This window comes from Danio aesculapii, chromosome 19 (genome assembly GCF_903798145.1).
Source record: "Danio aesculapii chromosome 19, fDanAes4.1, whole genome shotgun sequence".
Taxonomy (NCBI): domain Eukaryota; kingdom Metazoa; phylum Chordata; class Actinopteri; order Cypriniformes; family Danionidae; genus Danio; species Danio aesculapii.
In genome coordinates, this window is record NC_079453.1 from 36,457,563 (window position 1) to 36,475,889 (window position 18,327).

At 36.6% G+C, this 18,327-nt stretch overlaps 1 protein-coding gene across 1 annotated transcript in view; it reads right to left on the bottom strand.

Moving 5' to 3' along the window:
• The window catches only part of macf1a (microtubule actin crosslinking factor 1a), a 388,147-nt gene that overhangs the window by 27,115 nt on the left and 342,705 nt on the right, over positions 1-18,327 (bottom strand). Inside the window, 15 exon segments of the mRNA XM_056479293.1 lie at positions 359-541; positions 2,094-2,222; positions 3,636-3,833; positions 3,919-4,074; positions 5,946-6,119; positions 6,205-6,306; positions 6,391-6,492; positions 6,582-6,704; positions 9,083-9,309; positions 9,398-9,623; positions 12,625-12,633; positions 14,343-14,546; positions 15,618-15,836; positions 16,064-16,291; positions 17,802-18,008. Of these exon segments, the coding sequence (XP_056335268.1) occupies positions 359-541; positions 2,094-2,222; positions 3,636-3,833; positions 3,919-4,074; positions 5,946-6,119; positions 6,205-6,306; positions 6,391-6,492; positions 6,582-6,704; positions 9,083-9,309; positions 9,398-9,623; positions 12,625-12,633; positions 14,343-14,546; positions 15,618-15,836; positions 16,064-16,291; positions 17,802-18,008 (2,487 nt within the window).

Sequence of the window (18,327 nt, forward strand, 5' to 3'; positions counted from 1 at the left end):
CAAAGAGAAGGACACAGAGACAGAAAGATTAGCATTGAAAAGCAGAATAATGGTCACACTTTATTTTAAGGTACAAATATCAATTCTAATAAACCATTCCTTACAACTTTAAGCTCAATAAACTCCTAATTTACTTCTTTATAACAGTTAATAAGATAGTAGTTGGGTTTAGGTATTGGGTAGGATTACGCATGAGAAAAAATATCATGTAGAATATGTACTTTATATGTACAGTATTTTAAAAACAGGCAGGTAGTTAAAAGTGAGAATTTGCACTTAAACTAAAGTGTTACCGAGATACTTTATGAACTACAAATCAATCAATAAATATGAAATTAAAGACATTTGGTTTCCTTACCCTTCTGTCTTCCATTTTGGTATTGAGACTGGCCCACTTGTTCTGTAGCATGGCCAGATTCTGTTGTGTCTGGGTGGTACCGGGTCCAGCGTCCTCTCCTCCTCTGGCCAGCAGAATGGACTCTCCATGATCTAATAGCCGATGGTAATGCTCACCTCGCTGGGCCAACTGAGCCTGGAGTTCCTTTAAACAGAGCACAACAAGATCTTCATTTAACAACCATGTTATATTTAACAAAAACTTAACATTTAGGTCATGTTTTATTTTAGGGTAAAAATATCGCTATTAATAAACCATTAAAGGTGCAGTATGTAAGTTTGACACCCAGTGGTTGAACTTGGTATTGCACTCCTGGAGCAAAACAAACGCTAGCACAGGTTGCCAGATTGACAACAGGAGCGAGTGATTTAAACCGTGTTCTAAACTAAAGCAACGGCACCCGATAGAAGGAATATTTTCCATATTAAAAGCTTTTGTTCTAACCAATAACCAATATCTGAAATTGAAATCTTAGAAACGGCTTCTATTTCTCACAGGTGAACATCAGAAAACTATGACAATGATCACCTCAAGTACATCTTGTGTGCTTTATTCAGTGTTAAATGATAATATGTGAGTTTGAATGCCGTTTTACATGACATTTATTGCTATACTACTGAAAGCAGCAGCAGACAGTTCACCTCAGATCTTGAAAATAAAATAAACTGCTTGAAATTGAATTTTAGGACTAAACACATGAGTGATTCAGCATCTACATTTAATAATGTTAAAGAGGGTTAATATGTATTAAATACATTATAAACCTTACCATTTCATGCGTAAGTGCACTATTCTTCGCTTCTAAATGGCTGTATTTAAATTTTCTTTCGTGTTTCGTCTGGTGCAAACAGCCAAATTGCTTTTCACTACACATCTCGTCATAAAGCGTGTTGTTATTTGCTAATTAATAACCTCATGTGAAACTCTGAATCTGCATCTCATTTCTGAGTCTGCTACTGTCCACCAGAGGCCGCATTTTGGTCACAGACCCATGCTTTGATAGTCTTTCTGAATGAATGAATGAATGAATGAATGAACGAACGAATTAATAGAATACGCGGTTTTCTACCAAGGCAACCCGGGGTGCTGAAATATAATTGGCTAAAGTGGCAGTGGGCGGGTTAAAAGAACCAAAACAAAAACAGCCATTCCGGCACATAACCAACATTTTCAAAGCAGAATATCTGACTTCAGTTTTTCAGATAAACAAGAATGTTCACTAAGCATGTTTCTTAAATATCTGCAAACATATGATGGTATTTTTTTGCTTTAGAGGAGTCAAAAACTTACATACAGCACCTTAAACTATGACTTTTGCCTCAATAAACTCCCAATTTGCTGCTTATTAATGGTTAATGTAGTATTTGGCTTTAGGTAGGATCAGGGATGAAGAATACTAATAAAGTACTAATAAACAGCCAATATCTAAATAACAGGCAAGTAATATACCACTAGATAATAGTGAGAACTGGTACTAAAGTGCTAGCAAAGTTTAAAAATGTTTTATGTTATTTGAAAAAAAAATCCTAAATTAAAAAGCTAATTTAAACTATTAACAAACACTATATTAGTAGATAACTAATACTAAAATACCAGGCTTGCCAAATAAAATAGAATGTGAAATTGCTATAGGTTTTGTATTTGAGGGTGGTTTGTTATCAAATTCGTTGTCTAGAGGTGAACTCATTTTGTGTACCATGTGTTGCTGCAGCTGCTCTCTGGCGGTCTCAGGCAGGCCACCTGTGGGTTTGGCAGCAGATAGCTGACTCTCTGTGCGTCTGAGCCACTGCAGAAACTCCTCCAACTCTCCATGGAAACCCTCCGCCTGACAAAAAAAACATCCAAAGGAAAGACAATGAGCTAATTGATCCGACACCTGTACTACAATATTAAAGAGAGCTATTGTTTATGCACAGAAAGTAGGGCTGCACAATATTGGGAAAATCTGACATTGCGATATTTGTTTTTCTGCTATATATATTGCGATATGAATATAATTTCATATTTGGCAAGATTTCATTCATCTAGATAGATTGTAATGATCAAGTCTTTTTTTAGAACAGTGCATCTGCATGAATCATAATAAAATACAAGCATATATAAATAGAACAGAGCAAGGATAAAAGTGAAATAAACAGAGCTTTATTGTTCTCTGAAGAGTCTTCTGAACAATCAAAAGTAAAATAACATGGTCAATGTTGTATAAATGATTTCAAAATAATAATATCTTTATCTTGTAATAAAATCATATAATCCTGCGATGTGACTATGTGATTGCGATATTACTGTGTAAATCATATATTGTGTAGCCCTAATGCCGAGTTCAGACTGCACGATTTTTAAAGTAGTGGCGTCACGGATGTTTTCACACTGCATGACTATCTGGGCTAGCATCTCGTTGCTGCTGTGTTTACACTGCAAGATGGATCGGCGACAGGGGTTTTCACACTGCATGAATCGCCATCTCACAATCAAACACATGAGAAGTGACATGAAACTACGTGAGGACGTCGTATATCTTTTGTTATTAACTACATAATGAAAAGGAAAGCCTTTAGTGGGGTAGAAAACCTACATATGTTGCTCACCTGAGTTTTGAAGGGAATTAGCAATTTCTCCTCAACTTATTTTTGTTTTTGGACCCGGTTGTGGTATTGCTCAGATGACACGTCAGACAGACACTGCTGCCCAATTTACACTAGTTTTTCCTCCATTTCTTGGGTCCAAATAAACTAAAAAATAAGACCCTTTAAACCTCTCCCCCAACCTCCCGCTGGCCTGCAGATACCCACACTAGTGGATGCTGCTCTCTTATTGGTGTAGGTAATCCCCAATGTTATTTTCAATCAGAACACATTTCACACGGCATGATTTGAATCGCCGACAGCTCCAGATATTTAGTGTGTCAAATATCTGATGGGTGTCAGCGACTCATCTGTGATTCTCTCAGATCGCGTCTTTAATAGTTCACACTGTGTGATTGTTTCTCTCGTGAACGAGCACAAATTTGCAAGTGATTTCTGGCATTTGTCTGCGATTTCTCAAAACCTGTCAGCAAGTCAAAATTGGGACTAAAATAATGCAGTCAGAACTCGGCATTACAGAAAGTGTATGAAGTTTACTAAATCAGCGTGATTATAAGGCATTGTAAACGCTCAAGACAAATACAAATGCACTTTATTCACTGATGCATTCAATCTGATCTCTGTGCATAATGATGTAGTAATAGCCCGAGCACCTGTTGCAGGGCAGCTTCCAAAAGCTTCTGCCTCTCATCCGTCTTCAGCAGGAGGTTCTTCCAGCTGCGGTTCAGCTCATCCAGCTGGTCTCTCAGGTGGTTGATTTCATCTCCAGGACTGGACTCCAGCAGCTCAGAGCCTGCGCTGTTCACCGTCTCCACTGTGGCCCGATGGGACAGCACGTCGTTTCTTAAAACCTACAGAGACAGCTTGTTAAAGGATTTCACTTAAAGGAAATAAAAAGCAGGGTTTTTCAAAAAATGAAGCCCCAGTGTGTCGTACGTGATGCTTAGCCAGCTCAATTTCGATGGCCTTGGGGTCAGAGCTGATGGGTCGCTGGGTGTCAAGTGTGGCGTGAGTATGACTGAGCCAAGACTGCAGCTCAGAGAGAGCGTGCTGGAACTGACCAAGAGCCAACAGCGCACCCTCCAGTTTGTGCTGAAAGAGACAAAAGACAATCAAGTATTAATAAAGTTTGCTGTTATATCAACAGTGGTTTCAGAATTTTCTGATTGAATTTACATTACATTTTATATTATAGGTAAAAACTGTAATGATAAATCATTCATATAGTTGGAGTACATTTGTATTAATGCATCTGCTTTGCACATTTTTGACCATATTCTTTATTTCTTTGTGGGCACAATCTATACATATGTTTATGGTTCTATATATAGGGTTCTATACATGATCTTTTTCCTAGCTTTCAAACTACTATTATGAAATAATCTTGCAGAATTTACATACAGAAAAAAAATACAGAGAGCAGCATTTTATTTGTGCTCTACAAAAATCTACACCACTGTGGGTTTGTACACTGCAAAAACAAAATTTTTTTTGTTGTTTTTGTCTTGTTTCTAGTCCAGATACCAACAAATTTTTAAATCAAGAAGCATTTTCTAGAAAAGCAAAGAAATAATGTCTTGTTTTCAGAAAGAATATAAAATTGAGTGAGTTTTTCCTAAAACAAGCTAAATAATCTGCCAGCGGGGTAAATAAAATAAACTTTGAAATAAGACTGTTTAACTATTCCCCATTGGCAGTTTATTCAGCTAGTTTTAAGAGGGAAAAAATCACTTAATTTTGACTTATTTCCGAAAACAAGTATTTTTTAGAAATTAGAAAATGCTTCTAAAAGTTTGTTGGTATTAATACTACATTTTGACATTATTTCTGAAAACAAGACCACATTTGTTTACTTTTCTAGAAAATGCTTCTTGATGTTGAAATATTTTGACTAAAAACAAGACAAAAATTCTAAGGGCCCTTTCATACACCTGGCGCAATAAGGCGCAAGGTGTGTACGGTGCGATTTGTTGCTATTTTCAGACCTGCGCAACCCTAATTTGCATTTGCACCACTTTGTGGACTTATGGGTCACCTAAAAGCTGGTCTAAAGTGCAGTGCAGAGTGTGTTAGTTATGCACCTATGCAGGTCCAAGTGCTTACACATTACTTAATACACACATGATGTACAGCATTACACAAATATATTTACATATGAAGGAAAGGAAAGAATTAAAATATTACAAAAAAGATTATTTTCTACATAAAAACACTGCCTCCATGCCTTCTTCATGTCGGGGGGCTTTTTCAGTTTATTCATGACAATTTGCATTTGTATAATGTTGTTATTATTAGCAGTATTATTTATTTTATGCATATTTATATTTGTTTTAATAAAAACAAGTTTAGATTTGTCCACCTGCCGAGTTTTGGACACATATGCATCATGGGGCATAAAAACAGGACGCGTGTTTGGATATAACTCAGTTTTTTTTGCAGATGGTCACAGACGATCTGTTTAATTGTTTTCTCGCCATGTAAATAGCAAATGCGCCATTGCACAACGCAACTGACTCTTAAAGAGGATGGGAGATGAGACGGACTGCTTTAATGCAGGTTATGCTCAAAACACACTCATAACTCTTTAAGAGAATAAACACAACCCTGTTAGACCATGCACCGGGGCACAGAGCATAATTTTCCATCCTTAAAACAGCAAAAATGGATTCAGACATTCACTTAATACAGTTGCACCATGCACTTTAGACTTTCAGCCTAGATCATTAAAATAGAGCCCTAAGTAAGAAAAGCATTTTTTGCAGTGTAGTTGAGAACTGATAAGATACAATAGTTCAACTTACTTTGTCTCTTCAAACTAAATATTGATTATTATCAAGTAGCTCTGAAAGTGGTCAAAAGTGGACAATTACAAAACATTTCAGACCTCATTTACCCCTGTATTTAGCCCTGTCCATTTGTGATCAGACCAACCAAACACATCAAAAACGTCTCTGTTTCCTCACCTGTCTGACTGTGATTTTGTCCACCAGGTTGTCCCACAGGTGTCGAAGCTCGGTGAGAGGCTCCTGGATCATGTCTCGGTCTGTTTGATCGCTCACTTTCCGGAGCAGCAGCTCTCCTTGGTGGGAAAGCTTCTCCATGTCAATCTGCTGCTGGTACACCTCCACTTTATATTGCTGGAGATGTACAAAGACAAAATGTCAATCTTTTTCTTAATGGTGTTCTGATGAGAGAGAAATGGAGACAAGATCTGATTCCAACCTTGAGCTCTTCGATCTGTTGTTTGACGGTGCTAAGATCTGTCCCGACGGCTGGCATGTCACACAGTTTGATGACAGCATTGTCCAAGTAGTCAAACATGCCCTGAGGAGACATAAAGGGATGATTGTGAACAGTTTGCATGAGCAATCAGAGTAGTTTTTGTGATTGCATCAGAGTAATAGACACCTGAAGAGCATCCTGGTACTGCACAGAAGCAGTCATGGCCTCGTCCAGTCTTTCCATTCTCTCTCTCCATGTGCGGTTCAAGCCTTCCCAAGCACCATTCATCTATAATTCCAAAAAACACAGAGATATTTTATTGAAATGTGATCAATTTGGCCGTTTCCCATTGGCTAATCACTCTTCAAGACTCTTACCTCATCAATGGTCTTCTTGACCTCTGGTTTTTCAGTCTCTCCGCAGGCAAAGATGAGGTCAGCTCCGAGTGTTCGTACGATCTCCAGTTCTTCCCTCAGCCCATCTGTCTCTGCTTTAATGGCCTGAGTGTGAAAGGAAAACATCATGACTACACTCTGGTAATATTGGTCTTGACACAACATTATAGAGTTCAGTCTACTCTAATTATCCATCATAAAGCCTTTTATTAAACTGAACACACAGGCTACACTAGTCATCTATTTATATCGTTCCTTAGTCTAATGGAATATTAAAAGGCCACGATATATTTTGTCTGTATAATTATGACACAAAAGTGCTTTGTTTTATTCGCTGTATGAGCATCAATACATTAATACAATACATTTGGGATTTCAGTTTGAGCAAATAAATATTTGTATTATTTCATTTAATTTTAGATTATTTAATGAACTTATTGACTTTGTTATATTATGATACAGTAGCTTAAATACATTTCAGTATACATAGAGTTTAGATTTTTCTGATTTAGATATTTTTAGAATTCGTTCATTCATTCATTTTCCTTCGTCTTAGTCCCTTTTTAATCAGGTGTCGCCACAGCGGAATGAACCGCCAACTATTCCGGCATATGTTTTACGCAGCGGATGCCCTTCCAGCCACAACCCAGTTCTGGGAAACACCCATACACTCTCACATTTGCACACACACACTTATACACTACAACCAATTTAGTTCATTCAATTGACCCAAAGCGCATGTCTTTGGACTGTGATTGAAACCCACGCCAGGAGGAAACCCATGCCAACACGGGAAGTATTTCTAGAATTTATATACAGTCGAAGTCAGAATTATAACACCCCCATGTTTATTTTTTTCCCCAGTTTCTGTTTAAAGGAGAGAAGATTTTGACACATTTGTAATCATAATAGTTTAAATAACTCATTTCTAATAACTGATTTATTTTATCTTTGCCACGATGACAGTAAATAATATTTGACTACATATTTTTCTAATATTTTTCTAAATATAATTAGAGTAGACACTTCTATACAGCTTAAAGTGACATTTAAAGGCTTAACTAGGTTAATTAGGGTAACTAGGCAGGTTAGGGTAATTAGGCAATTTATTGTATAACGATGGTTTGTTCTATAGACTATTGAAAAAATATATAGCTTAAAGGGGCTAATAATTTTGATCTTAAAATGTCTATTAAATAACTAAAAACTGCTGTTATTCCAGCCAAAATAAAACAAATAAGACTTCCTCCAGAAGAAAAAAATATTATCAGACATACTGTGAAAATGTCCTTGCTCTGTTAAACATCATTTGGGTAAAATTTTAAAAAGAAAAGAAAATTTAAAGGGGGGCTAATAATTCTGACTTCAACTATATATATATATATATATATATATATATATATATATATATATATATATATATATATATATATATATATATATATATTATTATTATTTTTGAACACATCTATAGTTATGGGGTGGCACAGAGTTAGACCTCTTTCTTGACTTCACACAGAAACGGCAATGCGTGCGCCATGACATCACTTTGGTTAAATGAAAGCAAAGTATATGTAAAAGCAGCTTAAAGCGGAAAGTGTACATAAAAGACATAAAAGAGTATGTCTGTGGTGTGGGGGTATTATACAGTTGATGACGACAACATTGCCATAGCAAACTGTGAGAAATGTAAACTTGGGATTGCCTGCTGGTATTTTAAGTTGAGGTGCTATTTGCTATTAGTTGTTTTTATATTTACTGTTTCACTAAAGTCCAAAAAGTGAAGAATCTATATTATTTATTACTTGATTGTTCAAGCTACCTCACAGAAGTGCTCTGTTTATTAACAGAGTTGTTGAATGTTAAAATAAAGTGAATTATATAAAAAATAAGGAACATCCTGGATTTGTTTCTTCGCTCTTTTTTATTCTTTTTTTTAATGTATTATAGAGGTATCAGATTCGGTTTCGGTATCGGTAGAGACTCAAAATCAAATGACTCGGACTGAAGGGCAAAAAAACTTGATCGGGACACCCCTAATAATAATAATATAATATTATCCAATAGTTATTTTAATACTTTTTATTCACTGAGGCCACTTAAAAGTCTGTTGTGGACCACTGAGCCACACACACTAAATAGATCAACTAATTGACAAATCATTCAGGCAGTCTGCCAATATAACACTTTTTTAACACATCTTTAGTTAAAAAATGTTAAGACTTTAGTTTAGGTCACAATTCATGTTATTAACAAACCATTAACTAACACTACTAGATTAATAAACTACTAATTAGCTGTTTATTAACAGTTAGTAAGGCTGGGTTTAGGTTTTGGGTAAAATTAGGGATGCAGAATCAGATCATATTTATAACTACTAATGAATAGTTAATATCTTAATAATAGGCAGAGTAGTAAATAGAAAGAATTGTGACCTGAATTTGGTATCACTTGTTTTCAACTCTCTTGCTGGACTGACTGACCTCTGCTGCTTCTATTTGCTGTTTTATGAGTGAAGGATCCACCCCCGGGTCCTCCAGATCTTTGACGATGTCCTGAGAGTCTCTGAGTGTGCTCAGTAGAGCAGCCATGTCGGCCCAGAACTTTCCGGCAAGATCTAGTACATCCTGAAGCTTTCCCTCTCTCTCCTCCGCTCTCTGTCTGATCTCATCCCACAGGGAGCGCAGCCGCAAGAGTCGTGAACGCACCGCTGAGGACAAGAACAAAATACACATTGATCAGAACACAGGTTGTTATTTCATACAACATGTCTGTCATTTGAGATGAGAGATTTTTACCTTGGGCGGCAGGATCATCATGTGGAGCGCGACTGATGAGCTCTTCTCCTCGGGCACACAGAGCACTGAACGATGGCAGGAGTTTGTCCAGCTCTAGACCTGTAGCCCGATGGTCCGCCAGCTGTTCCCGGATCTTCTCCACCTCAGCGGCCACTGGAGGAGGCTGCCGCAAGCGCTGGACTGCACCTTCTAGAGTCTCCAACAGAGGGTCCATCTTATCGTGGAACTAAAATGACAGAAAGATGACAAGAGTCAGAGCACATACAGCACAATAAAGTAAGTGTTGCAGGAGAGATGGATCTCAGACACATGCTAAGGGGTAGAAGATGGGGCTATAGAAGGAATACTTACTACTACTATTAATACACAAAACACATCAGAATAATGACACCTTCATGCAATGGCCATCATGGTGATAAATGACAACAGATTATTCTACATTGTAACAATATTTCAGAGTATTGCTGTATTTTGATCAAACATATGCAGGTTTGGAGAGCATATTAACCTTAAAATAAACTCAATACATATTGAAGTTATTTTAAGTTATTTGTGTCATACATGAAGGCAGCACGTTCCAGACTGAGCACACACAACCTCAAGTTGAGGTTTTGACTACATTGTCGGTATATTATTATTTGCAACAACAGGTGGAGACTCAGAATAACTGTCATGACGAAGAAGAAGTCAGCTAATGGAGTAGCTAAATTATTTTATTCATTTATTCATTTTCCTTCCCTTCATCTTAATCCCTTTATTCATCTGGAGTCGCCACAGCGGAATGATCCACCAACTTATCCAGCTTGTTTCACACAGCGGATACCCTTCCAGCTGCAACCCAGTACTGGGAATCCATAAACTCTCGTATTCACACACATACACTACGGCCAATTAAGTTTATTCAATTTACCTATAGTGCATGTCTTTGGACTGTGGGGGAAACCGGAGTACCTGGAGGAAACCTACGCCAACACAGAGAGAACATGCAAACTCCACACAGAAATACTAACTGACCCAGCCAGGACTCGAACCAGCAACCTTCTTGCTGTGAGGCGACAGTGCTAACCACTGAGCCACGGTGTCGCCCCCTAAATAATTTTAATTATATATAAAATGAATAGTTTGTACATGAATATGGAGGACACTTATGCAAATATTTGCTTTTAGTACAATTGTGTAAGTAAGTAATTTAGGCTATATTTTATATATCCATACTATGGAGCTAATAATATGCCAAAACAATCTGCATTTCAATTGTGTTAATTTGAATTATTGACAATTGTAATTGAATAAATGTGAACTTTTAAATGCTTTTAAAAATTGTTTTGAATTTCTTAATTTGTATATTGAACATCTGAAATGTAAGACAACTGAAATTTTCAAGGCTGAAATACTGCAGATATCCAGTTTGTGAAAATACAGTTTCAAGTTTACAAGATGAAAAAATTCAGAACATCAAATTCAATATTCTAAAATTCAAAACCAGAAATTCAGATCGTGAAATTCAGATTTAACAGAAAGTAGGTCAGGGGTCATTAACAGGGAAGAGCAGACGGTAAAGTAAAAAAATAATAATAAAAAAAAAAAAATCACCCTTGATAAATTCAGTTGTCTCGAGTTTCAGATGTTCAATATTCAAGTTATGAAATTCAAATTAAAAGAAATTCAAATTCAAAACATTTTTTAACAGCATATAAAACTTCAGATTTATTAAATTAAAACGGTCAATAATTCCAATTAACACAATTGAATTTCAGATTGTTTTGGCATATTATTAGCTCCATAACAAACTCCTTGCCTAATGTAAAACATATACAATAAAAAACTAAATTGACTTAGTGGGACAAACTGTGCATAAAATATATGCATTGCTTTTCCTCAAAGCTTTAAAAGAAACCTAAAGCACTCCACATCAGGCTGTTGTTTTTGATTTATAAAGGTGTTGCCACATGCATTCACCCAGCTTGGCCAAATCCATATATATATGGACAAATGGTATTCGGTTTTGTTGCACAAAATAAGCAAACAATGTAAATGAAATATGACAACAAGATGCCACGGTGCCAGAAACTTGTATTATTGTTGGTTAAGTGAACGAGTTGTTCATAACGGGGTTAGAATAAAAATTGAAAGCAGATGAGGGGGTGTGTTTCAGGACACGGATTAGATGAAGTTTAACAGAAAGGGAGGATAATACATTAACATGCACACAAACACACACTCTTTGTCAGGAATGCCGTTCGTTCACTGATTTATTGATGAAGAAAAGTGATGCCGAATTATAATTTTTGTAATTTAAATAAAATATTTGCATACTGACCACCGGGAAAACTCCTGATCATAAATATATTGCATGTCTATATATTTCTGGCTGAACAGTCCTCGACTGCACCTTGGTCCCGCATTAATTTCAAAGGAGCGCTACCCTGTACTAAAATGGCGGCTCTATTGATGCATTCCTTCCAATAGACAACAATAGCATAGGCGACATCTAATATAAATATCTACGGGCCAAGTCCTGCATCCAAAGCGAACTTTCACAAACACCGCGATGATGTCACATTCACCATGTGTACCCTAATGAATTTGCGAGAGTTTCGAGTATAAATCAGCCTTACGTTGGTCTGGATAAGACCTTTTGGTAAACACCTTCATGTAAACAACAGAAAATGAGAGCCGGCATGGAGGTGTCAATAATCTTTTATTTTAGGGCCAAATATAAAGTCAAAGCACAATGCAAAATAGTAAAGGGAAAATTATTATATATACAGAATCAAAATGCACTTGTAATATTTTGTTTATCTTATGCATGCTTGTTACCAACAAGATACTGTCTATAAGTCAACAGGGGATGTACTTTATTTCGCAGTCCTGTTTTACTATGTGCTATGCAAATTATGTACTTATCATAATCATTACATGAACGGAGATATTAAACTAATAATTGGGTGCAACGGTATCCTTAAACCTACTCCTGAACGTAGCCTTCCCATGTGGTCACCTTATATAACCCGCTGCTTTTTAGGTAAGTATGTGTTCAATATACAGTTGAAGTCAAAATGATTAGCCCCCCATGACGTTTAATAGAGCAAGGAATTTTATCACAGTATTTCCTTTAATATTTGACTCTAAAATGACTCTACATTCTCATCTGAATGATTTAAAAGCTTCATAGTCAATCTAATGCAGATGTTAGATCACTAATGGGTGTGTTGTGGTGCTCTTACCTCTACCAGCTGAGGGTGATGCAGAGAGCAGTGATGATGGAGGGATGGACACACACAGCACATCCACAAACATGAGTGACGGGTGGACGGATGGACCAAACGGACATGGGATGGACAGGGAAAGGGTAAGGGGAGAGTAGCAACAAGCAGGAATAAGGGAAGTTCAGGGATATGGGTGATGGGATATGGGAGCACAGTACAGTTTGAAGAGATTGAGGTGGAGAAACAGTACAATGTGTTAATTCCATAGCATGCAATCAATAAACACTTAGTTGATGATGTCAGTGATGTTATTTAAAAGACAATCTTAATCTGAAACAATAGTTCATTAAAGGTGACGTGTGTGATTTAATAAAGCGCATAGGGATAGTTTACTCAAAAAATAAAACCAATCATTCACAAACTTGTTTGAACACCAAAGACTATTATAGGAATCTGGTGCCTTTGACTTCCATAGTATTTTTTCCCCTACATTGGATGTCAATAGCTGCCAGTTCCCAACATTCTTCAAAACATCTTATTTTGTGTTCAACAGAAATAAGAAACATATAAAGGTTTGGAAACACATGACAGGTCCACATAGAATCTGCGACTGGAGAAATCTGCAGATTTTTACAAAGTTTTGAGCCTCATGAATGATTTATTTTCTTATAAAAATGTCTGTAAATAGGGCGACACGGTGGCTCAGTGGTTAGCACTGTCACCTCACAGTAAGAAGGTCGCTGGTTCGAGCCCCGGCTGGGCCAGTTGGTGTTTCTGTGTGGAGTTTGCATCTTCTGAGTGTATAGGTGTATAAACCAGTACTGGGTTGTAGCTAGAAGGTCATCGACTACATAAAACATATGCTGGAATAGTTGGCGGTTCATTCCGCTGTGATGACCCCTGATCAATAAGGGACTAAGCTGAAGGAAAATGAATGAATGAACCTTGTTTGAATTTGTTTGTGCTGAACACAAAAGACGATTGTAAGAATCAAGTGCCATTGACTTCCATAGTATTTTTTCCCAGACACTGGATGTCAATGGCTACCAGTTTCCAACATTCTTCAAAATATCTTATTTTGTGTTCAACAGGAAAAAAAAACTTATAAAGGTTTGGAAACACATGACAGGTCCACAAAGAATCTGCGACTGGAGAAATCTGCAGATTTTGACAGTTTTTTGAGTCCATCATCCAGTCTATTTATTTACTTATGAAAATGTGAGTAAATATTTTACTTTATATTAACTTTATATTATTTCAGCATTTTTTAATAAGATGCATATGTACAATCAAATTAAATCACTTTTATTGTCACGTCATCAGCAGTACGTGTACTATGATGAGTGAAAAGCTTAGGTGCTGGCTCCAGACAGTGCAAAAACAGATACTTGTACAAGTCTTTTAGTGGATGTTTTGTATAAGAGACCTGTTGTGTAAACCAAAGAAGCGGATCAAATTGGATTTTGACTGTAAACTTTAAATAAACGTTATTCATTATAATTTTTCTATTGGACTTTAAGCTCATATACTCTCAAATTCATTCTGCATTAATTATAAAAAACTGCACAGAAAAAAAGTTAGCGGATTCTGTCTGGCCCTACACATGAGGGTAAATGAGTGTGTGTTAGAAATTGTAATGATGATAAAGTGAGTGAACTGTGGGCTGCGACATTTACATACAATCACAAACTGGGCAGCAGTCCAAAGTAAGCATGCAAACATTTTCCAGAAAATACCTGAACAGACTGTGACACTGCTTCATCCAATGCCGTGGCTCGACTTTTGACCTCCTCTTTGATGCGCATGTAACGTCTCTCTGCTTCATTATAGCGCTGCCTCACTGTTGCCCCTTCCTGGGCACTCAGTTCTGCCAGCTGTGGGCCGATCTTTAGCAGTTTGTCGATGTGTGGCTTGTGCTCAGCGATGGACTCTCTCAGGAGCTAGACAGGAAAAAAACAAGTCATGTTATCTCAGTTGAAGTCAGAATTATTAGCCTTCCTGTCCTTTCTTTTCTTTTTTAAAATATTTCCCAAATGATGTTTAAAAGAGCAAGGATTTTCACAGTATTTCCTATAATATTTTTTTTCTTTTGGATAAAGTCTTATTTGTTTTATTTCGGCTAGAATAAAAGCAGATTTTAATAATTTTAAACCCATTTTAGGGTCAGTATTATTAGCCCCCTTAAGCATTTTTTCAGACTGTCTACAGTACAAACAATGATTTGCCTAATTACCCTAACTTGCCTAATTAACCTAGTTAAAGGGTCACGAAACACCAAAACACATTTTTTGAGATGTTGACAGTCATATACAGTTGAAGTCAGAATTATTAGCCCCATTTTAATTTTTCTTTTTTAAATATTTCCCAAATTAGCAAGGAAATTTTCACAGTATGTCTGATAATATTTTTTCTTCTGGAGAAAGTCTTCGTTGTTTTATTTCGGCAAAATAAAAACTGTTTTTTTTCAAAATTCTAAATTATTAGCCCCTTTAAGCAATTTTTTCCCGATAGTCTACAGAACAAACCATCGTTATACAATAACTTGCCTAATTACCCTAACCTGCCTAGTTAACCCAGTTACCCTAGTTAAGCCTTTAAAATGTCACTTTAAGCTGTATAGAAGTGTCTTGAAAAATATCTAGTCAAATATTATTTACTGTCATCATGGCAAAGATAAAATAAATCAGTTACTTTCGCCACTCAACACTCCCACCTAAACAAAGCTGGACTCACTTTCCTGACTTTTTTCAAACTAGAGCTGAAAAAACACCCTGCTGAGATGTCACTTTAAGCTGAATGCTAATATCTTGAAAAATATCGAGTCAAATATCATTTACTGTCATCATGACAAAGATAAAATAAATCAGTTATTAGAAATGAGTTATTAAAACTATTATGTTTTTAAATGTGTTGAAAACATTTCCATTAAATCCATCTGACTTCAACTGTACCGTACAACCACAAATGAGCAAAAGGCACTCAACTTTGTCCTCTGCATGTCACCCACTTACCCTCATCTGGTCTTGCTGTTGTCTGAGAGCCTCTGTGTCAATGGCAGGAGGGGGTAGCTGGGTAATCAGAGTCTCAGTTTCACCCAGCCAGGGTTCAAGTTCTTCATACGTCTCCCAGAAACGCGCCACCAGCACCTGCGCTTGCTCTAGAGCTGAGAAACGCTCAGCATGACTCTGATTAACCGCTTCATAACGAGCACTTAAAGAGTCCGTCTTCACCTACAGGAGCAGGAGAAAAGAGGTTACACTGGGTCAACCAAATTACTCTTTGAAGAGACTGAAAAAAGCAACTGTTGTTTTTCTCCAAACATGACTCAACAAATCAAATCTCTGGCGGAAAATGGATGAGTCACGTTAATTCAATTTTCCTAACTGAACCTTTCTCAGAAGAAACATTGCACATTATTCTGCCTCGCTCTCTCGCTCTTCTATATTTTGCGTCTAACCTTCAGAGCATCTCTCTGCTGTTCGCTGCAGCTCTCCAGGATGTCCTCTCGTGTCTTGAGGAGCTGGTCAACAGTGTCTTTGTGACGGATGATGTCGATGTTAAAGGCTCTCTGCACCTGGAGTTGAGCCACAGTCACGTCGGGCTCCAGACTCAAAGGCCCCAGAGACGCCAACTTCCTCTCTGTCTCTCCAACCCACGTCAGCTCTGCATCCACCGCCTCCTCATACTAAAACAATGACACGCATATATAAACAGTCAAAAAAAAAAAACGTGGAACAGAAATATTTACAAATTGAACCAAGCAGCACGGTCCTAAATCTAATATTATAAAGAAACAACTGATGTAAAATATGAACAATAACATTTTAGAGATTCCTTAACACTGAATTACCAAAAATTATTTTAAAAAGTCATTGTTAGGCCCTTGAGGAATCTGAGAAAGCAGAAATAAGCAGATTTCCGCAGATTTTTGTACTTAATAAAAGTTAAGTTTGACTGTTTGGGACAGTAATCCATGCTTTTGTGACCACTCAGTTGGATTACTGTAGCGGGTCAGCTATTGCTCATTTGCAAATGGTGCAAAATGATACAGTTAACTGGTACTCGTAGATTTGGTTTGTGGTTTGTTCTGTAGATCAGAAAAAAATATACAGCTTAAAGGGGCTAATAATTTTGACCTTAAAATCCATTTAAAAAAATTTTAACTGAATTTATTCTAGCTGAAATAAAACAAATAAGAGACTTTCTCCAGAATAAAAAATATTATCAGACAACTGTGAAAATTTTCTTGCTCTGTTAAACATCATTTGGGAAATATTTAAAAAAGAAACAAAAATTCAAAAGGGGGGCTAATAATTCTGACTGCAATGTATATATTTTTTATTTTATTTGATTAATTTTAGTAATGTTATTGAATAATATGCAAATGTTTATATGACTCATACAATATAGTTTGTAAAGTAGTATTTGTTTATCTTTTAGTAAATATATGAAAGACTTTGTTTACCAAAACAAATAGTTCTAATCAGATTTGCATCGTAAACCATAAAAGGTTTTTAGTTACTATACTTTCATATCATTCTGCATAAATCCACCAAAAATCTGCACAGAAATAGCAAAAAATGTCCACCGATACTCGCCCTAGAAACTGTATATAATGGTATACAATATGTTTTTGAACAATAGGGTTTGATTTTGTTACTTAAAATGCATCTGTGCATTGAAGATCGACATCCAGTTTCAGTTTTCAGTGTTATACTTAGGAATTATTGATTTGCATGAGGCTAGAGACACATATTAATGGAGAATACTTCTGGTTGCAGCTAAGAATGCTATTACAAGTAAATGGCTTCCCTCAACTTCTCCCACTTTAGAAGATTGGAAAGTAATGATTATAGAAATATGGAAGGTGGAAAGCCTTACTTTCACTTTAAAACTAAAAAAACAAAAAGGGGCTACTTTATGGAGCAAGTGAAAAGATTTTTAGGACTCTGAGATTAATCAATGCTAATGTATGTATGTATATATATATATATATATATATATATATATATATATATATATATATATATATATATATATATATATATATATATATATAACAGTTGTATTGTGAATGTAACCATGCAAGACCACCCTTACAATGTTCCTTACCCTGCTGCTTTTGTTCACAGAATTATACTTTGAAATTATTATTTTTTTTATAAAATGCATCTGTGCAGTATTTAATGCAGTACCTGCTGTGACCTTTGGATGGCAGCCTGTACTAACTGCACTCTCTGAGTGATGGTCTCGTCTGCTTGGCGGTATCGCTGATTGGCATCAGCAACCAGGCGGTCCAGTCCTTCCCGTGCACGCCAGGGTACCAGATCCAGTAAAGCACTGCCCACCTCATTCACCGTGTCCAGAACTAACCTCTTCTCAGCAGACACACACTTCAGCTCCTGAGCCAGACATGCACATTCAGTAATGAAATTAATTTGATTTAATCATTCATTCATTTTCCTTCGGCTCAGTCCCTTATTTATCAAGGGTCGCCACAGCGTAATGAACCACCAACTAATATGTTTTATACAGTGGATGCCCTTCCAGCTGCAACCCAGTACTGGGAAACACCCATACACTCTCACATACACACACACACACACACACACACACACACACACACACACACACACACACTACAATTTAGTTTAATCATTTCACCTGTACCGCATGTCTTTGGACTGTGGGGGAATCCGGAGCACCGGGAGGAAATCCATG